Source organism: Lipotes vexillifer, unplaced genomic scaffold, assembly GCF_000442215.2.
Source record: "Lipotes vexillifer unplaced genomic scaffold, Lipotes_vexillifer_v1.1 scaffold525, whole genome shotgun sequence".
NCBI classification, from domain to species: domain Eukaryota; kingdom Metazoa; phylum Chordata; class Mammalia; order Artiodactyla; family Lipotidae; genus Lipotes; species Lipotes vexillifer.
Window position 1 is genome coordinate 2,365,267 of NW_006786891.1, and position 27,621 is coordinate 2,392,887.

Genomic DNA, 27,621 nt, shown 5'->3' on the forward strand with positions numbered 1-27,621 from the left:
CTTTCCTGAGTCATCGGGCAACACCTTGGTCCTTGTCTGACTCGCCATGGTACAGAAAAAGAGAGCAGTTGGAAAGCATGATAAAGACATGATCTTGGGTGCTATGAGGAGGGTAAGATGAGAGGAAAGGGGCTTCTTTAGGAAAACACTGGTATTAGAAGATGAGAGTTCATTCATTCCTCCCCTTCTTGAACACTTACTGTGTGCCAGGCCCTGTGCTGGGAGAGTTTTTGCTTTAAGGGTTCCACAGTCTGGTGAGGGAAGTAATCAAACAAGTGGAGAGTGTAATACAGAGGGCTGCTCCTGACAGGGGGAGACTCGTTTCCCACGCCCGGCGTTTCCTCCCATGCGGAGGATATGCCCCCTGGAGTAACAGTCCAGGCCTCTTTGTACCACTGCAGCCCCTCTTCTCTGGGGAAGTGGAGCAGTGGCTCTGAATAGGCTTCAACAAGGGAAATGAGCATGTGTGCCTCAGGCTCTGCCTGCTTTCTCCCTTCCGGGAGCCAGATGCCAGCTGGAAGCCCACTTTCTACTCCAGGCTCTAAGTTCTATGGGAGCCGCCTATGCTCTCCTGTGGGGAGGCCTATGGGGTCCAGAGCACCTGTGACACAGTATGTCAATCTGTCAAAGTGTGAGGTTCCATGTTAGGAAGCCCATTGTGTCCATGGAATCCATCTGGGCCTTATTAATAAAGAACTTAGGATTCCATAAGTTTTTCTCTTTTTGTCTTATCTCTCAATTGGTTTAAAACTTGGATGTACAAAACAGGGGTGTCATTTGTTGGGCCCTTTTGAATTACAAGGATCTCTACCATTAACCGGATGTTTTCACGAGCTAGGCATTCTATTCACAAAACTGCTAATCTCCACAACCATAATTCATGGTAAGTGGAAATAAGGGTGACAGGTGACACTGGTGATCTCAGCAGAAAGCATTATCCTTGAAATCTGTTTCACAGAAACTTGATGTTGGAAGTGACCTCAAAAGTTCAGGGCAGGGCTTCCCTGGTGGCGCAGTGGTTGAGAGTCCGCCTGCCGATGCAGGGGACACGGGTTCGTGCCCTGGTCTGGGAAGGTCCCAGATGCCGCGGAGTGGCTGGGCCCGTGAGCCATGGCCACTGAGCCTGTGCGTCTGGAGCCTGTGCTCCGCAAGGGGAGAGGCCACAACAGTGAGGCCCGCGTACCGCAAAAAAAAAAAAAAGTTCAGGTCAGGATGTAAGACAGCTGGCCAACCACCTTACACATTTCCAAAGACAGGAAGCTCACTACCTTACGAGGCATCCTACACCATCACTGGCCATCACTGGTTATTGGAAAGTTCTTCCTTCTGCTGAGTTCAAACCTGTCTCCCCTGTAGCTTCCAACCTTCTCCTACTTCTATTCTGGCTCCACACACTAGGAGCACCCTTCCTGTCCTCAACATCCCTTATCTTGTGGGTCTCACTGATAGGTGATAGAGCATCAGTCAACTATATTTTGAGACAGGTCACTCCAAGGAGTTTCTCATTTATGTTACTTTAACTGAAATGGAGCATCTATTCTGGATTGGAGACAGGGGTTAAGAGCAAGAGTTTTCGGGTTAAAGAGATGTAGATTTAAATCCTAATCACTTACTAGCTATAAATGGTAAGCCTTGAGGTAAGTCACTTACACTTTCTGAGCTGTATCACTTGAATAACCTAGTTGAGAAGCTTTCTAATAGAGCTATTAGAGTGTTAAACAAGCTAATGCGTATACGATTCTTAGGCACTATGCCGGGCACACAGTAAGTGCTCAATAAATAGTGGCTTGGATACAGTTGTTGTGTACTTAGGCCTTACGTCAGACACTGGGGGTACAAAGATGAATACAACAGTCCCTGACATGTAGGACTATTAGTCTAGCAGAGGAGACACACTCCTTTCAGAAGATCAGGCTGCAGATTTTCCCCTGTCTGCTGTTAACACCGTACTCTCTGAGTGAGCAGAAACTCCCTAGAGCAAACAGATCCCTGGAGACAGACATTCCAGAGAGACCAGGAGGATGGCAGCAGAGAACAGACTCTGGTGTTTCCAGGGCCTTCTAGGAGCACACCCTCCCTAGGACTTCTGATCCCACCACCAAAGAAGAAAGAAGCCAGCTGGCTCCTAGAAACAAGAGTTTTCATTGTGAGGATCAGCTCACCCCTGTGCCTGTGGCTGCAGCCCTGCCCACAGGCAGGACAGGTGTCTGCTTATGTGGCCCCACTACTTGTACTTCCCCAACCCACCACCTGATATATGATCTATGATTGATATGATATTCTTTTATCATGGGCAACCTGATGGTAATGTTTCTAGTGAGTTCTGATTGTGCTACTTCTTGCTGCTCAAAACCTTCAGTGTTCCTCCAGCACCTTGTGATGGAAGCTCAAATCCCTTACCTGAGCATCCAAGGCCCTCTGGGATCTGGCCCAGCCTCTCATCTCCTGCTAACCCCTCTAAGCCCCCTATGCCTCAATTCAAACACAATGTCTCTGGTTCTTACTATCTGTTCATCCTCGTGGCAAAATGAACTCCTGCCCATCCTTCCAGGCCCAGCCTGAATGCCACCTCCTCCATGAAGCCCAGGCACAAATGACTGCTCTCTCCTTGGACTCTACAGATGATACACATTTCAGTGGCAGCAGCTATCACACCCTGCCTCCCATCACAGCCATCTGTGCTAACACCTCATCGGCCCAAATAGTCTGAGCATTGTAGCAGTCTCTGCAGACCCCCTGTGGCATCTAGTCTCAAAGCCTTACATAGGGCAGGAGCGCAATAACATTCTCTGAATTGAAACAAAATGTGTAATATACTGTACATAATGCATTTTAGCTCCTTTCCCAGGCACTGACTCTGACGTGGAGAAGGAGCTAGAGGGAACCACAGATTTGAAGCGTATCCAAGAATATCATGAGAGTACTTCTGGCACAGAGTAGGCTGGATAAATAATTCTTTAAAAAAATGGTGTGGTGATAGAATTCGTGTGCCTTAAAACTTCTTTTAAAAAGTCCATCTAATTATCAAGGGGGATTATTGGTATGAGGACCTTGCTGTCTGCCCAGTGACCCCCAGAAGGGAGAGATGTGCTAAAGGTTTCATGGCCTGGTTAGTGGAAGAGCTGGTCTCAGATGCAGGGTTTAAGACACTGAGTCTCTTCACTAAACTTCAACTCCTGAATCTTGCTATACTGGTAAGACTGCGGTGGCCACTTCGAAGCTCCATGATACTTTCCACTACACAAAGTAAGACTTAGATTCATTCTTTATGTATCTCTGAAACATGTAGATGGGAAAAAGTCTTCCCCCTCCCCATGTAATTTTTACCTTAGGGGTGACCCTATTCACTATAATCTTCATGCTGGGGAGCATTACTCAAGCCACCCACTATAAGCCAGGACTACCTATAAGTGAGATATTATTAGTTCCATTTTCCAGACAACAAACTCTGGCTCAGTGAGGTCAAGTACTTGTCCAAGGTCACACAGCTGAACTAAGACAAAGCTGGATATGACTAAGTTCTGGGATATTTCCACTATGCCAGGCTATCGTGGACAGTGAAACAGAAGTCATGTACTTGGCACAAACTGCTACTTTCCCTGGAAAGTTACCAAGCTGGAGAGATCGCGCTATAATATTTTATTAGTTAGACTTAAAGTTGGAAGGAACCATTCTGTAGATGAGGAAGTAAGTCCAGAGAAATCAACTAAGTTGTCCAAGGTCATCCTAGTAGTTTCTAATGGAGCTGGACCGGACTTTCCATCTGAACTCAGAGCTCTTTTGAATGGACAGCAAGGGGAAAGGGGAGAGGGATGTGGCTCTATGACTTTTGACAGACCAGCTGATCTGCTCTGGGGCTTCATGGTAACCATGGAGAAGTGATCTTTTATTCCCCTGGGCCACTGATGTTCTAGGCCAGCACTGTCCAACAGAACTTTCTGGGATCAAGAAAACGTTCTAGATCTGTGCTGTCCAACATGGTAGCCACCAGCTACAGGTGGCTATTGAGTATTCAAACATGCCTAGTGTGACTGAGAAACTGAACTTTTCATTTAATTTTAATTATTTTAAACTCAGATGTAAAGAGCCATATATGGCTAGTGGCTACTAGACAGAACAGCTCGAGGCCCAGGAACAACACAAAGTTATAGCATCTCAGAGCTAGAAGGAAACTTTAGATCATTTAGTCAGACTCCAGTCTGGTACAGGAATCCCTCTAAGTCACCCCTAATGACTCCATTTGCATGTGTCTGACAATCAGGGACTCACTACCACCCAAGGCAAATGACAGACACATAGATTCTCTTTCTAGATTCTTGACGTATAGGATTGAGCTTCAGAGTCACTTTTTTTTTCTCTAGAGAATGGAAAAGCAACCATTGTGGAGTGAATATGTGAGTGCAGCACCGTTTGGCCATCTTCCCCATTTGCCTCTGGACAACCCTTAGAGCATCTGGTCTTTTCAAAACGTGGAGCTGAGAAATGGAGACAAGACACCAGGGATGGGTTGACCAGAGTGGACAAGAAAGGACCACTGTTTCCTGGGATCTGGAGTCCACAGTTCTCCTAAGACACCTGGGGTGTGCTGAATTTTTTGTAAGCAGCTCACATCACACTGTGGGATCTTTTACACTTGTAGACAGCTAAAGCCCCCAAGCCTCATTCCACACACTTCTGAAAACGTAAGTGTCCTTGTAACCTGCGCCTGACCAATTTTCTTTTGTAACCCAGACACAGGACACTGTGGATGACCTTTAAGATACTGGGAACATAAGAGCCTCACAGGGCAGAGTAAGGGAACTGTATTTCCATCTCTCAAACTCCTACACCTGTATCTGAAATTAATCACTCAACGGAAGTTAACAGGGCGCTAGGAAGCAAAGTAGCCAAACGGAATGTGTCACAGGAGAGAAAGTGCCTGGTACAACTGGGATAGACGGGTCTCCTGTTTCCACTGGTGTTGCCACCCCCTCTCTTCACTCCTCGGGGATTCAGTGATCCAGTCGCCCCTGCTGACCTTGGCAGGGAAGCATTCCTACACCGGCTCTGACTACAGCCATAATGGGGGAGGAGAGAAAATGCCTTTTTATTATTAACGAGACCGAGGGAGGTAGTCTATCATTTCTGGGTGGGGTGATATCTGCCAGCAGAAAATGATCTGCTAACTCTCCGGGAAGCATTAAGAGCAGTGATAGGAGAAATAATTGCTTATGCCAAGAGCAAAGAAAAGATGCCTCAGCGGAATGGAGGCCTTTAGCAAGGCAGGTGGATTGCAGGCACTCAGAGGGAGGGAGGTAAGGCTCCCTGATGACCCCTGGCAAGAGAAAGAAGCAGGAGGGGCAAACTGGACACTGCAAAACTCAAGTGTGGAAAGATCCCCCGGAGGCACCGTTAGTGTTATTAGAAGAATAACGCGAAAATGGAGAAATGGCTAAGCAACATCAGAGCAAGAGGCTGAAATAAAGGAGCTGCTCTCCCTCCCAGAGAAGCGAGGGTTTTTTCCCCTTCCGAAAAGCCTTCACTCACACACCTTCCCCTCCTCTAGCTCTGCTCCCTCTGGAACCGGGCTGTTGCCTCGCGATAAAGCTTCTCTTTTACTCTCTCACCTCCTCTCCTGACTGAGTGCCAACCCTCCTAGGTTCAGTAACAGTGGCAGGAACAGCTTTTTTGTCCCCTCCTCCCGACCTAATCCTGAAATCACTCACGCCTCCAGTTTGCACAAGAGCTGTGCTCTGGGAATGCTTTCTTTAAATTCATATTTTTATAATTTGCGTAATAGTTTAATGCAATGATTAGGAAAAGAAAAGCCACAACATCATTTGTAAATGTAATGCAATGAGAAAAGGAAGGAAAACTATAAAAACGTTAATAGCATGGAGCTGGGAATGTCTGACATGGCCTTCATTACATGATAATGAATTTTCCGAATTATTTATAAATAAGCCTGTTTTGCTTTTAAAGTGAGTCAAAAAAGCTCCTAATAGAGCTGAAGAAAACCAAAGTCTAAGGCTGACAAAAACCTAGCACAGCAGCCTGCAAGCCTCTGGTTTCGTTCGTCAAACAACCTAAGTGACGCACCAGTGCCAGATGAACCTACTTGGAGCTTTACTTTGATCAGATCCCTCTCCTGCTCAAACCGTGCACAGCTCCCTACTCCGGCTCCTCTACCGCAATCAAGTGGGAACCCCTGCAGCCCTGTGGCAGTCCCCATCTCACCGCATTAGAGGCGGTCCTTCACATGTTTGTGGCTCCCATGAGAGACGAGTTTCCAGAGGCAGAGCAGTGAACGCTTCTCTAATCCTGATCCTCAAACTCAGGTTAAAACCCAAACAGGTGTCCCACTGCACGGAAAGGGTTAGGATCCTACATCCTCAAATCCCATTCTGGATCACTTTTTACTGAAGGCTCTCAGTGTAACTTGTATATCAATCCAAACTTCTGGTAAACATATCCCTCTTTTGAAGCTACTACAGAACCATCTACTTTTCTTTGTTCCTAATTAATGCAACACAGAGCTGGACTACTGCAACTGCATTCAACAGAGTGCTTCTTAGAAAGAGGCTGGAATTCAGAAGCTGCTCTTGTAAATGCCCTGCAGAGGTTCAAGACAGCAACAGGCATCCACTGCGGGGTCCAGGAGTACTGGGGATCATCTTCCAGAACCCATAGCCATTTTGCTCAGTGCTTCTCAGCGTCTAAAGTGATCTCTGTTGGAGACAAACGGGGGGTGGGGTGGGGGGTTGGAAGCTAAACAGCACTTCCAAGGCTCTAAACAGGGCAAATAATCTCCACTGGGTTTATGGTTGAAATGCTGAGAAAAGACCCAATTTTGGGTCTTTGGCAGGCTAGTCAGTGTAAGCCCATGGTCCATACCCCATGCCTCTCTTTTTTTTTTTTTTGCGGTATGCGGGCCTCTCACAGTTGTGGCCTCTCCCGCTGCAGAGCACAGGCTCCAGACGCACAGGCTCAGCGGCCATGGCTCACGGGCCCAGCCGCTCCGCGGCATGTGGGATCCTCCCAGACTGGGGCACGAACCTGTGTCCCCTGAATTGGCAGGCGGACTCTCAACCACTGTGCCACCAGGGAAGCCCCCCATGCCTCTCTGACTCACATGGATGGAATAATCTCCAGGGCACTGCCATCCCTAGGTCACCGAAGTCCTAGGACCTAGCTCAGGACCTGGAAAGCAGGGGTCTCAGAAGATACGATCTGAAGTCAGGTCTGTCTCCTGATTGATGGCAGAAGCCCCGAACCACAAGTCTGTTTACTGAAGAACCCAGAGGAGCCATGCAATTCATCTGTTTGCTTTTTATATATCTTCCCTCACCAGGGAGTATAACCCATGTGTGCACAGAACCAAATACACACCCACACACTCACAGAATGCATGTGCCGCTGAGCAAGCAGGCAGTGAGACATTCCCACACTGACGACCTATTGCCAGAGTTATTTTTAAAACATTTTTTTCTTATTCCAAATCTCACTTACTAACTGTGTGATCCTGGATAAGTCTCTTAACCTCTTTGGGCCTCAGTTTCCTCAATAGTATAAAGGAGAGAATCACTATTTTAAGAATCAGAGCTGATGTGTGTAAAGCATCTAGCCCTAGGGAAGCTTCAAGGGTTAAATGTTATTAAACATGCGTAGGGGTTAGAATACTGTTGGACACAGAATAAATGCTCAATATAAGGTATCATTACTATCATTATTATTATTATTTCCTTTCAAGCTCATGCTCACATATTAAGTAGCTCCTCTTCTGGAAGAATCTTTCACGGCACCTTTGGATGCTAACTCAGCTCAACTGCTGGTCACTTGTGTGCCTTCGGACAAGTCAATTAATCTCTGAGCCTAATCTCCAAGAGGCATGGGAACCGGGCCACTTTCTCCCACTAAAGAAGTTATAATCCAAAGAACAATTCCTCTGCAGTCATATGTTTGCAAACATGTGCTAGATGGTTCCAAGGAGATCTCTGTAGTTCATGCTTCCAATGAAGATACTTGTTTTTTTTCCCCAGATAGGCAAGTTATCTGCAGTCATCCACACTACTTAGAGGGGCTTATTTAAAGAAGCATTCTCTTTCTCTGCTTTGATGCTGTATCTATGCTAAGATTGTATTCCCCTTGAGGACAGGGGCCTGGTCTTGCCCTCCACGTGCCCTCAGTGTTCACACACAGTCACATTACATCCCTCTTAATAAAGGGGAAATGAACATTTGTTAACAGGGAACCATCATTTTTTTATAAATTTATTTATTTATTTTTGGCTGTGTTGGGTCTTCGTTTCTGTGCGAGGGCTTTCTCTAGTTGCGGTGAGTGGGGGCCACTCTTCATCGCGGTGCGCGGGCCTCTCACTATCGCGGCCTCTCTTGTTGCGGAGCACAGGCTCCAGATGCGCAGGCTCAGTAGTGTGGCTCACGGGCCCAGTTGTGCCGTGGCATGTGGGATCTTCCCAGACCAGGGCTCGAACCCCTGTCCAACAGGGAACCATCATTTGTGGGCACCTTCTACTAGCAGCCTAGTAATGAATCATTCACTTCCAAAATGCAAAATAGTGTTTGTATATTTAAATTTGAGTTCAGAGGCTGCAAACTGCTTCTCCGTAAGTCATCTCTTAAGTTTTGTTTGTCCCAGAAATCCCACTACTGGGCATATACCCTGAGAAAACCATAATTCAAAAAGAGTCATGTACCAAGATGTTCATTGCAGCTCTATTTACAATAGCCAGGACATGGAAGCAACCTAAGTGTCCATCAACAGATGAATGGATAAAGAAGACGTGGCACATATATACAATGGAATATTACTCTGCCATAAAAAGAAAAGAAATTGAGTTATTTGTAGTGAGGTGGATGGACCTAGAGTCTGTCATACAGCGTGAAGTTAAGTCAGAAAGAGAAATACAAATACCGTATGCTAACACATATATATGGAATCTAAGAAAAAAAAATGTCATGAAGAACCTAGGGGTAAGACGGGAATAAAGACACAGACCTACTAGAGCATGGACTTGAGGATATGGGGAGGGGGAAGGGTAAGCTGGGACAAAGTGAGAGAGTGGCATGGACATATATGCCACTACCAAACGTAAAATAGATAGCTAGTGGGAAGCAGCCGCATAGCACAGGGAGATCAGCTCGGTGCTTTGTGACCACCTAGAGGGGTGAGATAGGGAGGGTGGGAAGGAGACTCAAGAGGGAAGAGATATGGGAACACATGTATATGTATAGCTGATTCACTTTGTTATAAAGCAGAAACTAACACACCATTGTAAAGCAATTATACCCCAATAAAGATGTTAAAAAAAAAAGTTTTCTTTGGCTTGCCTACATAATGCTCTAAAAAGTTTTGAGTTGGTTTTTAACCTTTAAAAATTGGGAGATTTGGCATAAAATATCTAGCTTTTGGTTTCTATTGAATAAGTGGAAGATCTGACAATGATCTGGGTTTAAATAATCAGTAGTAGCAGAAGAACAGCTGCCCTTTTTAGTGCTCTCCAGCTCACTATAGTCTCCACTACTTCCTCAGGGCTTTCTAGAACTATCCCTGAATCTAGCTGTTCATCATTAACCTTCAAAGCTTAGGAATTAACTCTTGGTTTGCCTGCATCTATGTTGTACATTACGTTTGAAGTCGTGTGCTTTGCAGGAAGCAAAAGGAGGGACAGACTTGACCGAAGTTTGCAAACATGTACTACATGATTCTGAGGAGATCTCTATGATGCATGCTTCCAAAGAAGATACTTGTTTTTTCCAGATAGGCAAGTTATCTTATTCCTTCATGGGAATAAGAGCAAAGAGAGAAATCTTATGTCACTTATCAAAGCAAACTGAAGCAGAAGAAGTAAATAGTGGCCTGAAAGGCAGAAAAGTAATTTAAAAAAATTAATAAGTGATGAGACTATTAACAGCACACAAAAAGGGTTTGCTTTTTTCCTTTCCTCTAATATGATTTTTACCTGAAACACTGTGTCCCTTTAGGAAAGGGAAGAAAAGTTAATAAAGGAACCTATCACTCAAACTTAATTTTTAGTATGGCAAATAAACGCTTTAATGAAAGGGCTGAAATCCCCAGGTTTGCACATTAAATTTTCATTCATCGTAGAGAATGGAAATTATTGATTCAGCCGTGGCATCATGCATTTTGAATCCTACAGTGCCTCGGAAGCCCACGTTGCTGCTGGGTGCAAATGTGTTGGCAGCATTTTGATGCAGGGTGAGCACAGGGTGGGTGAGGGAGTGGGGAAAGGGATATAGAGATGGGAAGGAGGCTGACTGGTTCTTCAAAGAAAGAAAATAATCAATGTTCCTTGTTTCTAAGATCCACTGAGACAAAGCACTTCTTCTGATGGCATCATGGGCCAGGGGGGTTGCATTCTGAGATCAGAAAAGCCGGATCCACTCAGCCTTTTGGGAATCTCCAATGGCTTCATGGAATACTTTATTTTAAAAAAGCAGAATGGATGGCTAAGAATTTGACCCTAAGCTCTTGGGGAGGTTTGGGTTTTAAGAAAACTGTAGAGGAAAGAAAAGCATCTTTCTCAGTTTAAGATTAGGGCAGAGCATCAAGGGAAGAGCGAATGTCTGACAGTCTAATGCTGAACTGGATAACACAGAAAAATCAATCAAACCCACAAATACACCTCTCAACCTGGTGTGGCCTCATCAAAGAATCAGGTGACAAGAGCATCCCATCTCAAAGCATTGAAAATAGGTATGTTTTTCCTTTGAAAGAAATTAATGCTCCTGTCTCTCAGAGGACTACCCCATAATTAAACAACTCTCGATTATTTCTCCTTTAGAGAACTCACAGGGACTGATTCTAAGCTGAGACTGAGGCAACCTGTGTCAAGCCCATTTTGGGGTCTTTGTGAAGCCCAGACTGTATGAGATCAGGAAAGCGATCATCTTTAGAAAATAAGCTAAACTAAACTGCAAAAGTAGAATGGCTTAAAAGAAAGGAAAGAAGGAAGCAAGGAAGGAAGGAAGGAAAGAAAGGAGGAGGGAGGGAGTGGAGGAAGAAAGAAAGAAAAAGAAAGAAAGAAAAGAGAAAGAAAGAAAGAGAAAGGAAGAAAAAGAGAAAGAAAGAAAGGAAGAAAGAAAGATAGATAGAAAAGAGAGAGAAAGAGAAAGAAAGATAACCACATAATATATTCCAAAAAGAGAAGGTTTCTGTTTTGTTTTGATTACCTTCCAGCTAAGATTTTCTTAAACCAGTAGCCTGCTGTCAGTCTGGATGTTGGAAAAGTAGCTCTGTTGAACCATAAAGTTCTGGTTTTGTGTTTTCAAATGCTGAGAGCTGGTGCCATCTATAGATTTCCATTCTGGGAGAGGTTTCTCTTTTGTCCTACTTTGCGTCAGACCTGCTGTCGTGAGGATAAGAGCGCCTAGGACACACCTCCCCATGGTTTAATAGGCTATGAAGGATGGGACTCATTAATCGGCTGGCAGCTGCCCCCAAACAGGATGCTGCCTGGAGGTGGGGGAAGAAGGGAGAGGGAGGCTGAGGAAGAGGCAGGCTCCATCCAGGAGACCACCACTGGCTGTCAGGGGCCAGGGGCCGAAAGCAAACAGCACCACCTCCTCAAGGATCCTCACAAGGTGAAGTCTGAACGGAGAGAGTGACTATCCAGCCACAGAAATGTCCATTTGGAGGAGCAGGCTCTGGGGGACTGTTTTTCTTTTCTGACTTGAAACAACCCCTCCTGAGATATTATCTACCAGTCTGGTTATTTTTGGATTGCTAGAATGTTTACATTTTCATTCCTCCCCAGATGTTATAGTACCTGTCCCTATTACACCAGTGCATTTCTTTTAAACTGATTTTTCCTTTTCAAGTCTTGTTTAGGAGGGTCCTCTTCACCTTTAGGTAAAACCAAGATGCTTGGCCTCACATGTGAGGCCCCTGCCTACCTCCTGTCCTCATCTTTTCATCATCTCTCTGCTCAACCTTAGGCCATAGTGTGTTCTATATGTTGTTCCCCACTCACAATGTTTATATACATTTTCACAGCTTTGCATGTGTTATTCCCTCTGCCTGGAACAGCTTCTTCCCTTGGCTCTGCTCTGACCATCTTTGCAGGCTTGAGCTCACAGGCATTCTTTTTTTTTTTTTTTTTGCGATACGCGGGCCTCTCAGCTGCTGTGGCCTCTCCCGTTGCGGAGCACAGGCTCTGGACGCGCAGGCTCAGTGGCCACGGCTCACGGGCCCAGCCGCTCCACTGCATGTGGAATCTTCCCGGACCGGGGCATGAACCCGTGTCCCCTGCATTGGCGGGTGGACTCTCAACCACTGGGCCACCAGGGAAGCCCACACAGGCATTCTTGATGGGGTTAGTCATCCCTGGCATCTTACCTGCTCTCTGGAATGGAGGTCCCACAGCTTATGGTCCCCTCCCTCTACTCAACCCTCACCTCTTTCTTCTGTAATGATCTGTGTCCCTCACTTAGTACAGTGGATGGTAAGTGTCCTTTGAATAATAAATAAAGAACGCCACTGCCAGCTCCCTCATAGCCTGAATTTATTAGATCAAAGGAATGAAATGTAACCAGTGCCTCCCAAACAAGGAGCTAACATGTAACCTCTTACCTTTATGGTTTTGGTCTGGAGTCTGAGTCCATTTAAAGTGTTGATGGCTTTCTCTGCATCCTTTGGATCAATATAGTTAACGAATCCATACCCTAAACTCTGTCCTGTGGAAACATTTTTTAAAAAAGAGAGAGAGAGAGCTCATTATCTTTATAGAGGTAACACTTCCCATTGCAGTGTGTCAAAACCCTCTAGTACATGGTTCCTTTTATACCAGGGTTTACTCCCAGGTTGAGAAGTTTCTAGTTCTTCCATCTCTCACTCTGGTCAGCCTTTAAAATCACCGGAGCTGCCCCAGCTGGGAATAGGTAAGTGCCCGTGCACGTCTACACCACATACACACAAGTGTCCACTTAATTGGGAAGAGGTAGGGCAGGGTCGTGGAAAAGAGCAGGTGTGGTTTGTTAGAAGAGTTCTGAACTGGAGTCCTGGGGCTTTTCCTATCAGCTGTGTGACTCTGAAGAGAATTCACTTAATCTCCTGTTTTCCCCAGACGTTTCTTCTCTGCAGATAACAGCACTTGCCACAGACAGGTTTGAGAGAGTTAATGAGATATTGAGCATGCAATGCCTACCTAGAACATAGTAGCTGCTCAACAAAAGACAGCTCTGCTATGCTCAGTCCTGTAAAATTGGGACAAGTGCTGGATGCAGTAGCTGTGTCTGCTGCCTCAGTCATGCTATCCATGCCTACACTCAGAGGACTGTAGCAAGATCTGAGCAGCAAAGACTGGAGACATTTATAGTGAAGGCATGGCCAGAATTTAAAGCAGTTGCAACAAATCATTCATTGCCCTCATCATTCCCCCAGCCTAAGAACAATAAAAAATGGGGGGGCTTCTACTGGAAAGAACTGGGGAGCTCCTAACACTTTGCAGAGTGCAAATACACTCTGCAAAGAGGATTTAGCTACTTTAGGTGAAGATGGCATCAACTTGTCTGAAAAGAGAGGTAGCAAGTGACAGGGCTCCCCCACTAAGTGAAATAAAAATAATGTGCTTGCGATCGTGCCACTGATTATAAATAGTCCATCAGCTCTGCCATGTGTCATCAGCCAAAAATATCATTAGGAAACTTTACATTTTCTGACATACTCTTTAAGAAATACAGAGCTTGGGGTGGCTGCAAAACCAGCTTGAACTTTCCAGGCAATGTTATTGATTTGTGGGCGGCAGCAGAGCGGAAGGGGAGGAAAATGACAGGACATCACATGTCAGGAAAGACTGATTACATAAAGCTCTCTTTGGAGTACACTCAGACCAGGGCTGGGAGACAATACAGCAAAAAGTCTGCCATGTCCTGGTGACAGGAGCCCACTTCAGCAGCCAAAAAATCGTTCCAACAGCTTCTGTTTTGCTGGTAAATGTCTGTGTTTGTGTTGGTCGTAGGAGGGAACCTGGGAAAACAAGTTGGGTTCCGGATCAGAAAATGGATGACTTTATTATCCTTTATAGGGTGGAAGTAAAGAGAATCATGAGGAAACTCAGTTGCGTTTTTGTCCCCAAAATGGAAAACCCCAAATGACAATGCATTAGGATATTCCTTCTGTTTTGGAATAACAGGGTTAGAACAGGAAAGACAGGGGCAAACTTCGCCAGATATGCCCTTCACCAGCCAGAATTAGTAACTGAAGAAGGGGGAGAAAATGTTGAGCATATGCTGTAGCTACCAGGGCCCTTCTCTTTCTATTTCACTGTGTTATGTGCGGTGTGTGAGAGGTGTGTGTGTATGAGTGGTGAGTGCACACACATGCATGCACACACACACGAGAGTAACAGTTAGAGAAAGAGGTGTGTGTGAATACAAGACCCTGCTACATGTTCGCAGAAAATTTTTTGCAAATCCAAAACACATGAGACTAATTCATTGGTTTAAAAATATCATTCATCCTAAATTCAGCTTCACCTCATCAAGCCTAGCTAAATTCACCTAATTAAATCTATTTTCATCATTCAAATTTATCAGTCCTATTTACCTTGTATATAAGAGAAGCCTTAAAAATTGCTGTAAAATAGTCTTACAGTTATTTCTTTTAAACAGTCATGCACCAAATTGAGGGGCTTTAGAGGGCACTTTTTTTTTTTTTAATAAATTTATTTATTTACTTATTTTTGGCCGTGTTGGTTCTTTGTTGCTGTGTGCGGGCTTTCTCTAGTTGCGGTGAGCAGGGGCTACTCTTCGTTGCGGTGCGTGGGCTTCTCATTGTCTTGGCTTCTCTTATTGCGGAGCACGGGCTCTAGGCATGCAGGCTTCAGTAGTTGTGGCACATGGGCTCAGTAGTTGTGGCTTGCGGTTCCTAGAGCTCAGGCTCAGTAGTTGTGGCGCATGGGCTTAGTTGCTCTGTGGCATGTGGGATCTTCTCAGGCCAGGGCTCGAACCCGTGTCCCTTGCATTGGCAGGCAGATTCTTAACCACTGCGCCACCAGGGAAGCCCTAGAGGGCACTTTTAAAGTAATAATCTCAATGACAAACCTTATGTATGAGTTCTAGGAAACAGGTCAGAGTCAATCTATCCAACTAAATTTCATTTGTATAAAATTAAAATGAAATATGAAAAATATAGACAAAACACTCACCACTTAACTGCACTTAACCACTTAACAATGACTCATTGTACTGATGGAATATATATGGAAGAATTTATCATGCCTACCAGTGGTGCATGTTCCCTGATATACTATCTTTCTTTCCAGTTATTCATATATTTACAGAAATCTTAAATATATATAGTGGCTATGATTTTTATCTTCTATATTTTATCTTTATTTTAGAACATTGCTTCAGGAGGAAGGAAAACACACTCAGATTCTAGGAAGGTTCTGAAGGTCAAGTGAAGGAAAGACTCCTGCCCAGCAAGATATGCCACATCTACCCACCTGCCTGTGTAGTCCCAAACCCACCATCACCTTAGTACGTGACTGCAATTAGCACAGCCGTGTTATGCTCACCTGCTCTAGGTTTAGAGAGAGACTGCATTTAACATCAAGAATGAGGGTGCTTTGGGGAAAACTAAAAACTAGATGAACACTGTTTTAGAAAGGAAAGGGATAAAGGATCAGAGGTTTTCCTTGATATGAAATAATGAACTGCAAACTCTAAAACAGGACACTGCACTGAACAGGAAGAGGAGAGAGGTGGAAAGGCTTGCCTGTGAATTGAAAGATATGAGATAAACTGGCAGCACAATAAAACTACCTGTGGTTAGCCTAGTTCATGAACAGGCTTCTTTACGTGCTTCTTTGCCATCGTAGAAGGAATACAGCTAAGTCTCATAAAAAATACTCAGTGGAGCTAAGCATATTCTTTTAAAACACTCTTGAGAGGATTAGATCCCTAGGTAGAAAATATAAAAACCCAAGCCTCATTTCTTTCAGAAACTGTTTTAGTCGTGAGGGAGAGTAAAATGAGGAAGAATTTTATGTTTTAATTTTGGTGGCCATATACTGGTGATGGGTTTTGGATTTGCATTTCTGTATTTAAATTGTACACAGAGGGCTTCCCTGGTGGCGCAGTGGTTGAGAGTCCGCCTGCCGATGCAGGGGACACGGGTTCGTGCCCCGGTCCAGGAGGATCCCACGTGCCGCGGAGCGGCTGGGCCCGTGAGCCATGGCCGCTGGGCCTGCGCGTCCGGAGCCTGTGCCCCGCAGCGGGAGAGGCCGCAACAGTGAGAGGCCCGCGTACGGCAAAAAAAAAATAAATAAATAAAATAAAATAAATTGTACACAGAACATAGAAAAATACAAATGAAACATATTCACAAAGAATACCAACACTATTTCTACGAGGACCAAGAGAGCCACCATGCTGGGAAGGCCCAGGGGACCCAGTCTGGAGCCTAGAACTAAGTGTGTCTATCTGCATCCCAGAAATAAATAAGGTTTTTTTTCCTTTCTTCTTCTCAAATAGCTTCATCGTCTCCCTTTATCAGCAGCAGCAAGATTTGACCACACAGGTATGGCAACAGTAATTTCAGAACAGAAAATTAAAACAAACTTTATTTTGCTCCCAGTTTATGAGGTTATTTTGAGAGCAAGCCAAGCATACAAATTAAATCACTGAAGTTATGTTTACTGAATCACCAATAAAGAAAAAACGAAATCATTAAAGACAAGATAAAATGTTATAAAATGAAGACTACCTCCAATATTCAGAAACTATAGTGAGTGCCTGCTCCTTGATGCCCAGGTGACCTACAACCCTTACTTGTGACCAGTCCTTAGCAGTCCTGACCAGCAGGCTTGGGTAAGAGGCCCAGTGACCATGAATGGGCAAGAAAGGCATTCTTGGCAGTTTGGGATAGAAACTTAAAATTAGAATGTAGTTTCCAAGGGAAAACTGTTATACACAATGGCTACATTTTTAAGGCGCTTCAGTGTATTTTGGATTAAACAGATTCTTGTTTTTAACAAGCTTTTCTTAAATCTGCACCTGAATATTTCTATTTTTTAAACTGCGCACATATGCATATACACACACAAAGACACGACGTGTCCTCGTACTACAATGTGGCAATATTTCTCTTCTGTTATAATAGTTTCTATACCTAACTTCTCCCCTTAGAAAGCAAACACTTCTCCCTACAAGAACTAGTTTATAAAGTCTGCGTACTTGAACATGGTAGGTACTCAACAAATATTTGATAAGGGAACAGATGGATACATACACTTGTACTAATTCTCCATTGCTGGAAGCACATGACCAGGATGTGTTTATGTTTGGAGGGAGAAGAGGATAAGAGGGGCACCTGGGGAATTCATTTCGTATTTGTGAAAAAGGGAGAACAGGACAACAAGCTGACATCAGGGACTGGAAAACACAAACAAAAAATGTCCTGGTGGGTTCCCCTCCAGCACAGATCAAGTGAAAAATAAAAACCATCCTGGCTCACATTTCCAAAGAAATCCTGAGTTTCCAAAGTGCCTTTCCACCCATTATGTCACATTTGAGTCTCCCAACAGCCCCGTGGGAGAGAGAGTCATCATTTATAGATGTGGAAACTGAAGTTCTGAGAGAACAGCGATTTGCTCTACTATCCCTGAATAGCTGAAACTGAGTCTAGATCAGGGGTTGGCAAACTGTTTTATGTTTAGGGTGAGACAGCAAATAGTTTAGGATTGGTGGGTCCTCCAGTCCGTCATGATGACACTGCCATTGTAGCGTGAAGGCAGCCATGTATAATATGTAAACTAATGAGCATAGCTGAGTGCCAATAAAACTTTATTTAGAAAAAAAGAGGCAATGGGCTCAATTTGGCCTTTGGGCCATAGTTTGCTCAACCCTTGGTATAGATCTTTTGACTCCAAATCTAGTCCCCTTTGCCATATCCACAGTTACTCCACTGGAACTAAAGTGTTGTTGACAACTATACTGAGGCCCTGAAATATCTCTGAAGTTGTTTTGAACCACCTGAGAAAAAAGTAAATTACCTTCAATAGTTTGTGTTAAGCACTTTTATTGTATTCAAATGCTAGGAAATGTCACCATCATAGCTGATTATAACCCCTCATTTCCCAGTCATTCTGGAGAGAAGTTGTTTTCCCTTGCCTTTGGGGTCCTGTGGGTTATGACAGCAGGGCCCTAAATGTGACATCCTTATGGCTGATGGCAGCAGCAGAGAAGCTGTCCCCTCACAGGGCTGACCGGGAGGAGCCTCAGCATTTCTGCACTGCCAACCTGCACACATTGCTCTTTCTTTCTTCACAAACCATCATTCTCCAGAAACCGAACAGCTACTCCCCTCATCTGCAAAGCCCCCAAGGGGGCAGCCAGATGGGTACCTGCTGTTGATGAAACCTTCTGAGTTGAGTAAGGAATTTTTGTGGATGTTGGAACCCTTAGCTCAGGCTGAAATTCTGTTCTCAAAGCACATGATAAAATCCCCAGTCACCTTAAGATCACCTGCAGGGCAGTAATCCACATGCTGGGTTAACCTCAGCCAACTTCAAATCCTAGGACTCCCTCCCTGCCAGTCCTGAGATGACATTCCCTGTTGTCCACTGCCTTGAAATCTACTTCAACACACCCTAAAGAGGGTCAGAGAGCTCTGAGGCTGTTACCGCATGTACTCATGTATGTGTGGCCCAAAACTGTACTTGCTGTATATCCTTGGTTAATTCATTTAAGCTTCACCAGCCAGTTCCCTTATCTGGAAAAACAGGGATAATCCCTTATCTTCACAATCAAAGGATCACCGTGAGGATTAACTATATTAACATGAGGATGAACAGAAGCTACAATTTATTCAGTGCCTACTTTGTGCCAGGCACTCTGCTAAGTGGCTTACTAAAATTACCTAATTTAATCCTGTGGAAATGGGTACCATTAGGCCCATTGTAAAGATAAGGAAAGTGAGGCTAAGAAATGTTAAATAACCTGCCCCAAGTCAACCAGGAAGTAGGCCTCCAGGCTAGGATTTGAATGAACTCAGGTCTGTGTGACTTCCCAGCTCATGCCTTTTCTCCACAGGGTTTGGTCTCTCTGCAAAGGCACAGCAGTGTCTGGCATCAGGCAAGAACTCAAGGGGGTGCACACCCCTTGTGTTGGGAACTCTTCCCCTTCTTCACAGTGACTGGGATGCTTTGAGATTCTAGAGCATCCATGGCTCTGTTCCTTCCCAGCCCACCTCTGTGTGTGTTTACACTTGCTGGACAGTCTGAGTCTTGGATTTTCTCCTGCAAACTCAAGTGTTAGTAGAGCCAACTAATCAGAGGATTTATTTTCTTTTGGTAGTTCACACAATTCCCTCAAATCAAGTATGGTTTAAAGTCTTGCTACTCTAAGTGTGATCCCTGTACCAGCATCACTGGCATCACTGGGGACTTGTAAGAAATGCAGCTTCAGCTTATTGCCCTGAGACCGAGGCTAAATTGAATGAACCTCTCCCCACCCTGATTTCTGAGAAAACTACACATCTAACTCATAGTCACAGGGAAGGGAAGCTCTGACAGGAAAGCTCTCAGGATTTCTTAATATATGCTATTTCTTTTCATCCGCAGATTTTGCATTCTTACTTTGCCTCTTTTTGCTAGAGTAATCTCATCTGCAAAATGGACTTAATATTACTTATTTCATGGTGCTATTAGGAGTACTGAAAGTGATAATGCATGTAAAGTGCCTGGTATATAACAGAGGCTCAATAGATGCTGGTTTCTTTTCTTTCGTCTCCCATGCCCAGTAGATACTGCCTTACACCGTTGCGTCTGAGGATGCTATCTTCTGAATGAGGCCCAACCTCCTCGAACGTAGAGAATGTTTCTGATGCTTTTCTTTCACATTGGAGTACATAGCAGGCAATAGGCATACTAATTCCACAAATAACTGACATCTACTACATGCTAGATACTATGAGTGTGCCTCCAATAACCAAGAAATTGTTCCTGCCTTCAGGTGACTTGTCTCACTCCCTAACCCCCCAATCAGAATATCAATTCACTGATGGCGGAAACCAAGTATTTTTTGTTCTCTGCTATGTTCCCAGAGGATGGTGGTAAGAGGTATGGAACCAGATCCCATGAAACACATCTGAAAGACCTGTGGGCTTTAACCTTGAAGGAGAGAAAATTCTAGGGGTGCTCAATACTTGAAAGCCTGCATGGGAAGTCAGGGGTAGGCTTGCTATGTGGTGTCCCAAGGGAGAGAATGAGAATCAGGCAATAGAAGAAAGTGAGGGAGTAGATTTTTGCCTTGATAAGAGGAAGAACTTTCTACTAATGATTTTATAAGGATACAGGCTGCCTTGTGAGGTGGTAAGGGCCCCCTGACTAGAACTATGCAAACAGATCTACATTTTATCAGGAGATGTTGCAGTAGTTAACAAGATCAATTCATAAGATACCTTCTAATGCTAAGATACAAAGGTTCTAAATTATATTTATTTGAGACCCCATGCTCACAGTTCATCCTGATTTCTAACTGAGAAAATAAAAATAATAGAGAATATTTATTAAGCACCTATTGTGGGCTAAGCACTTTACATATATTATTATTTAAATCTTTACAACCTCTGAAGCAGGCATTTCCATCCCTGTTTTACAGAAGGGGAAACTGAGGCTTCAAAAGGAGAAATAACATACCCAGGGTTATTTGGCTAGAGAATAATAGTAGCCAGACCCATCTGACTTCAGAGCCTGTGCACTTTCTGCTGTGCCCTGGTTTCTTGAATATGTGCTGATTTGTGTGTTAAACACCTGCCCTGACACAGCACAGCGTGCCTGAGACTTTGAGAGAGCCTGGGTTTTCTGGTACTATCTCCAAGTCTTCATTCTTTCCATTTAATTTCAATATATACCCCAAAGTATCTCATTCCCATCTTCCACATTGGTTGTGTCTGTCAGACTGGATCTGGTAGGTCATAGAATGACAGTCTTGGAAAGGACTTAACTATCAATCATCTTTGAGTCTCTTCTACAGATTTGGCAACTGAGGACCAAGGAAGAAGCAAGCAGTTCATGGTCTAGTAAGAAAATCAGAACTGTGAATCAACAACTATAGTAGAGTGTGGCTAAGTGTTGTGACAGTGAGAAGGAGAGAGGGTTTTCTGGAGGATATAACTGAGTTGAGACTAATTTGAAAAGATTGATAGGAGATGGCCAGGCCATAGACAGAGAAGGGCGTTCCAGGAGGAGGGGACAGCTTAAGCATCTATCCCTTGAGGAGAGAAGACTGCTATTCAGTTTATAGCTATTACTTCCAGGAGGCCAGTGCAGCTGATGTCAACCTGAACTGTCAATATCGATTCTAAGCTGAGTGCTCAGATGTATACATGAGATCTCCCCACACCTCTGTCACAGATTCAGGAATCATCTAGACATCTGAAATTTTGAGTGCCTCTGCTCTCTGCCAACAACAAACACTATTAAAAAAAAACAGGACCTAGCCTTCTTATTCTGAATTCCCAAAGTATTTAAAATTACATTGAATCAGTACTTGGTTATTTCCAGAGGCTACATTCTGGCTTCCTAAGCAGATGAAACTTCCCAGTTGAGAGCTCATCATGCGGCATCAAGATGATAACAAGCAAAGCACTTGGTCCATAGTGGGCATTCAATATAAACTTGTTGAACTAAATGTATTTCTCAGTGAACCCTAAGTTCCTTAGGGCAGGGACATGGGTCTTATTAATCTTGGTACAACCAATGTCTGGCACATAGTAGGCTTTCAGTAAATCTATGTTGAATGAATGAATGTATGAATTCAATAATCAAATTAATAGTAACAAAATAGTTATCATTTTTGAGTGCTTACTATGTATACTGAGTGCTTTATTTCTTTTTTTCCAGCTTTACTGAGGTATAATTGACAAATAAGCTTGTAAGATCATACACACTACCATATTTAAAACAGATAACCAACAAGGACCTACTGTATAGCACAGGGAACTCAGCTCAATATTCTCTAATAACCTAAATGGGAAAAGAATTTGAAAAAGAATGGATACTTGTATGGGAATAACTGAATCACTTTGCTGTACACTCATAACTGTGAATCAACTATACTCCAATATAAAATAAAAATTAAAAAAATAAAATAAAGTGTACAGCATGATGATTTATATATATATATATATATATATATATATATATATATATAAACACCTTGTGAAACGATTCCTCCCATCTAGTTAATTAACACATATTTATCTTTTTTTTTTTTTGCAGTGAGAACATTTAAATTCTACCTGACTGCTTAATTTGTATCATCTCATCTGCTCCCTAAAACAATCTTACAAGTTAGGTATGGTCACTGCCATTTACCATTGAGAAGACATGTCCAGAGGCCTCAGATCCCAAGACACAAGTCCCTCTGACTCTAAAGCTCATACAGGCTTTCAACAGAGTGTCTTGATTTCAGAGACGATATCAACCAAACTGTTCAAGTAGATGTAAAACAATACCTCTGTTACTGGGCTGAGGTACATGGAAATTCAGAGTATATATGTTGATTTCCAGGAGTCCCGAAAGCAGGAAGGACCAGTTACAAAGCTACACTATTTCATAAAGAAAGCCAACCAACCAGTTCTCAAAGGAGTGTTTTTTAAAAAACTTACTCTTCTGGTTTGTTCTATAAAGTAAGTTGCTCCAGGTGACAGATATTCAAACATACACTTCAATAATAAGCCTCAATAAATGAAAAAACTGAACTAATCTGAACCTTATTTTTCTTCTGCCTGTTCAGGAAAGAAAGGCGATTCATAGGATAAAAAGCTAGTATCAAGTACTTAGACTTAGTTAAAAAAAAAACCAAAAGGAAAATGTATTCTAGGTAAAGTACCAGGGAAAAGAGAAGCCTCAGTGACAACTAGCTTACCTTCAGCATTTACCACACGAAAAGAAATGTTCAGACTGATGACTCTGGGGCAATAAGAGATTCTTAATAGAAGCAACATTAAATTAAATTATGTTCAGAATACTCTTACAGACAGGAAAGAATAGTCACATATTTAAATATTTTTAACAAGGGTCAAAACAAAAAGAGGAGGAATTTGGCAAACTCCCAGCTAGCCAGAGAAATGAACTAGAATTCTTAACTCTTGGTTGGCTTACTCTCACGTGAAACAGAGTTCTCGATGTCAGACAGACAAGACCTTCCCCCTAGAATGGATGTGAACCAACAGGTGATTCTAGAACTGCAGCTAATGTCAGTTCAGAAGGGTTTAGCAACAAAGGAAGAAGAGGCAGAAAAAGTTATCAGGTTAATACTAATTATATACACTGTAATCAGCCTTTGGGCAAAATGAGATTGTCTATGGGTGAAATGTCTGTGGCTGAAAGGAATTGCTGTATTTAGGCACAAAGAAAATTACTTCCAAAACTCCCATCAGACACTATCCTTATAAAGTGCAGGTGGAGGCTCCTGATATCATATTGGGATTTAAATTAATTAAGATAAGTTATGTGAGAGGGCTTGGCACAAGGGAGATGTTTCATAAGTATTAACTCAATATAAATCTATTAAAATTGTCTTTATTCGAAGTAAAAGAAAATTCATGGCTCTCAGCAAAGGAGGTGAGATAAATAACTGGTCTGTGCAAAGCTAAGTCAGGATGTCAAATATGAGTTGCAGAAGAAATTTGTCTGAAAACCTTTGCCAGTGTCTTCTCTGAACTAAGGGCATGGGGTTCTCTGGCCTTGGGACTTAATCACTAACGGCTGTGTGGAACTTCCCATCCCTACCATCAAGGAGTTCAATGATAGTGAAGTACCATCAGGAAGCTCATGACTGTGGTCTGAAAGCTCAGTTTGACTCCAAGAAATGTTGAAAAAGAAAGAAATTCCCCAGATGCATGAAAAAAAAGAAAAGAAATAAGAAGCAAAAGTATATTTTCCCTTTTCGTCACCATTCAGCTTACAGTTAAGAAATAAGACAAAATAAAGAAATCAAAACCCAAGAACAAAAGAACTCACACAGAAATGGGTCTGTGGAGTAAGAATGGAGGAGGGAAGCCATATTCTTTTGTTATTTTTTTTTAAAAGCTAAAGGCTTCTGGGGGAATGGCTGCACCAAGCAGGTGTGACCAGCTTCATTACACTGAGTCAAATACCTGGGAGAGGTGAAAATGAAGGAGTGCCTGAGATCTGTGTGAGAATCACCAAATGTAAACACCTTCTAATGGCTCAGCTCTTTCAGGTGATGGAAAATGAAACGTCACCCTGACAGTCAGGAGACCAAACGAACCCATAAATAATTCCCAGAACATACCCAGTACTCAATAATTTTCAACAAAAATGCCTAGTATGTGATGGGACTTTGCTGGTGCTAGAGAGATGGACCCATATGGCATCATCTTGTATCCCTTTTGGGAGTCGGTAACACTTTCCTGGGACACCAAGGCCTCCACTTGCCCATCCACATGCAGTAGATGACCCCACCTCTTTCTTAACAAAAGAAATGAGGTCATCAGGTAGTAACTGGCTGAAACTGTCTTCTTCCCTTCTACCTGGAAAACTTATCCCTAATGGAGCTCCATTTCTCCCTCCTGGCTAAGAATGTACAGTCCACAAACTGCTGGAGAAGAAAAGCTTCTGTGGGTAATGTTACATATTATATACCGTTCTTTTTAAGATTTATAATACACATTAGCACAGACTCAGAGAAGTAGTGATAAAAAGAAACTCCTTTATAACTTGGTTTACTTCAGCTTCCCAAACTCATGCGGTCACATAACCTATTCTAAAAAACATATTACCTTGGGAAAGACTTTTAGATGGGATTTCCAAATGAACATTACTCTTTCAAACAGGACTGAATACTGTCTCAAGATATAATTACCCTAAGGTGGGGGGGTGTGGACCCCGACTCTGAGCTACAGTTCCTAAGATACCAGAGGCACCAGCAGAAAACAAGGAGACCAAGCCAGAGAATACCTCTAAGGTCTCTTTTCACTGTGATAGTCCATAGTTCTGTTTCTCAGAAGACATCACACAGACTTGCTTCTGGGATAATCTAGACACAGGACAGAAATGCACAGTGGGGAGGGGGTCAGACATCTGTGTATATATTCACATGTTAGTACACATTGTACAAGTCTGGTTCTAGCTTGCTATGTATCAGCAGTCAGCATGCGACGAGCTCAAGGTGTTTCACCAGGAGAACCAAAGATCCAGAGGAAAAACAAAAAATTGTGTGTGGCTATGTGGACCCCAAGCAGGAACATACACTTATAGGTACGTACATACAGGCATACACATGAACACTATCTATATTTAACTAACTAGGCATACAACCCTGGGAGGCAGTACAGTACTGTAGGTAAAAATAGAGATTTTGCAGTCAAACAAACATGGGTTCAACTTTTCCCTGCCACTTAGAAGCTGTGTGACCTGGGACAAGTTACTTAACCTTTCTGAGTCTGTTTCCTCACCTGTTAAATAGAGCAAATAATACCTACACCTTGCAGAACTGCTGAGAGAATTATATATGTCAGGTGCTGTTCTGAGTGTTTTACATATACTGATGCTCACAATAATCCTATCAATATCCCTATCTTACAAATGAGAAAACCAAGGCACAAAGAGAGTAAACATTTTCCTGCTATACAGCTAGTAAGTGGTGAGGTTGGGATGCATACAGAGCAGCTAGCTCTTAATCACTAGGCCCTCCTGCCTCACACAATCCTGAATTATAGTAGGTCCACGATATTCCCCTGGAAGACACAGACACACCCTACACCTCCTCTTCCTCTCTGGCTTTTCAAATCTGCTGTTTTTGTCATTAGTTTATTACACGATGCAGTTCAAGTGGGCAGCATGCAGACACCAGCTTCCCAAACACAAGGATCCTGTGTGGCTGCTCAAGGAAGAGAAGAACAAATTCAACCCTGAGAAATGTTAGTTCATTCTGAATGATGACTCACAGCCGCTCACAAACAGCCTGCTAATTAAACTTTCTTATGAACTCTGCTAACCAATTTTTCCAATGCATGGAGAAAAATCATTCATTATAGACCGGAATCCAAAATCTAATATCAAAGTGCAAGTAGGATCTGTGGCATTGTAATTTGATCAGCTTGAGCATTAATAACAGTTACACACTGATGTCTGAGAGAGGTAATCAGCTTTTGCTGAGATGTACGTAGATAACTGAACAAAACATTTGGAAGGCAGACTAGAAAGCAAAGCTAGCTTATCATGGGAGTTTTAGTATTTACTTTACCCTCAGTAATCCCCTGCTTACAATATCCTATCTTCCAGGTGACCACAGTAATATCCTGAATTGGTATAGCACTTTAACGCCTTAATGACACATTAGCAGCTCATCTGATGTCACAACACACAGTAAGGTGGAAAGAGCCAGTGTTATCCCCATTTTATGCACAACAACCTGAGGCACTGAACGGCTTGATCCACTGAAAACCCCAGAGCTGGCGCTAGAACGAGAACTTGGTGGATCTTTCCATTTCTTCATGTTGCCACTCATAAAAGTGGCCTGATTTTTAAAACCATCTCAGAAACCATCCTGACATTTTCAAATATTGAACTAAAGGCTTTAATTTATAATCTTCCAGAACCACTAAAACTGTGTTAGTAAAGTGCATTATTACTGTAGCTATTTCTGAGGCTTACTGGGATACATCCTACACAGCCACGTTCACAATTCAGGATGAAACAGCAGAATGCAGGGAACCCTCTCTGTGAAGGACTCCTATCCCAATTGGCAGCAGCATGTGGTCAGAGAGACACAGGTACACAGACAGCTTGGCCACCTGCCAACTGTGTGACCTGCCAACTGTGTGACTTCAGGTCAGTCATTTTAAACTCCATGAGCCTTGGTTTCCTCATCTGAAGAATGGGGTCACCATTACCTCTTGGGGGCAAGGTCAGGATTAAATGAGATAACAAACATAAAGTGACAGGCTTCTAGCAGTACTTAGTGAATCTGAGTTCCCATTCCATCCTCCTGCCTTCTCCTACTTGGTCCTTGGAATTACATACTGAGGACTGAACCAGGACAGAAATCCACTTTCCCACTCCTCTCCTTTTGTCTGTTTGTTGGCCCAGTGGTAGAACACTTAGAGAGAAGAGGGAAGGAGTTATGGGATAGAAGGGGCCCCTCACATTTACAGGTTGTTTTAGTTTACAAATGTCTTTATCTGTCACCTGGTTTGAACTCACAAGTACTATCCAAAGAAGGTAGGGTAAGGATTTATCTTTTTACTGTATATTGAGAAAATGGAGGTCCAGGGGAATACAGTGACCTATGCAAGGCCATGCCTGCATCTATTAAGTGTGTGTATGTGGAGGAAGGGGGTTGTGGTGTAGGACTTTGACTGACATCTGTCTCACTTCTGGTTAGTCCAATGCACGGCATCTGGTATTTTTGACCAGGAAGTTGGGGTGTGTGTGTGTGTGTTTGTGTGTGTTGGGGAGTATAGAGCTCTTGGGTAAGTGCTCATTTGTTTTGTACTTAAAGGGTGGCCTGTCTCATTGGGAAGCCTCCACTGACTGGTGAGGGGCACTGGGATGAGAAAAGGCAGCTGAGAACTAGTCGCAGTTTCCAGGGTCAGGGCCAGGAAGTAAGAGTGACATTCATTTTTTCC

At 43.3% G+C, this 27,621-nt stretch overlaps 1 protein-coding gene across 6 annotated transcripts in view; it reads right to left on the minus strand.

Annotated features, from left to right (window-relative positions):
* ELAVL4 (ELAV like RNA binding protein 4) overlaps positions 1-27,621 on the minus strand; it is a 92,940-nt gene that overhangs the window by 14,843 nt on the left and 50,476 nt on the right. For all 6 annotated transcript variants that reach the window (XM_007459644.1, XM_007459643.1, XM_007459645.1 and 3 more), the window contains one exon: positions 12,589-12,692. In XM_007459644.1, the coding sequence (XP_007459706.1) occupies positions 12,589-12,692 (104 nt within the window). The remainder of the gene's footprint in view (positions 1-12,588; positions 12,693-27,621) is intronic.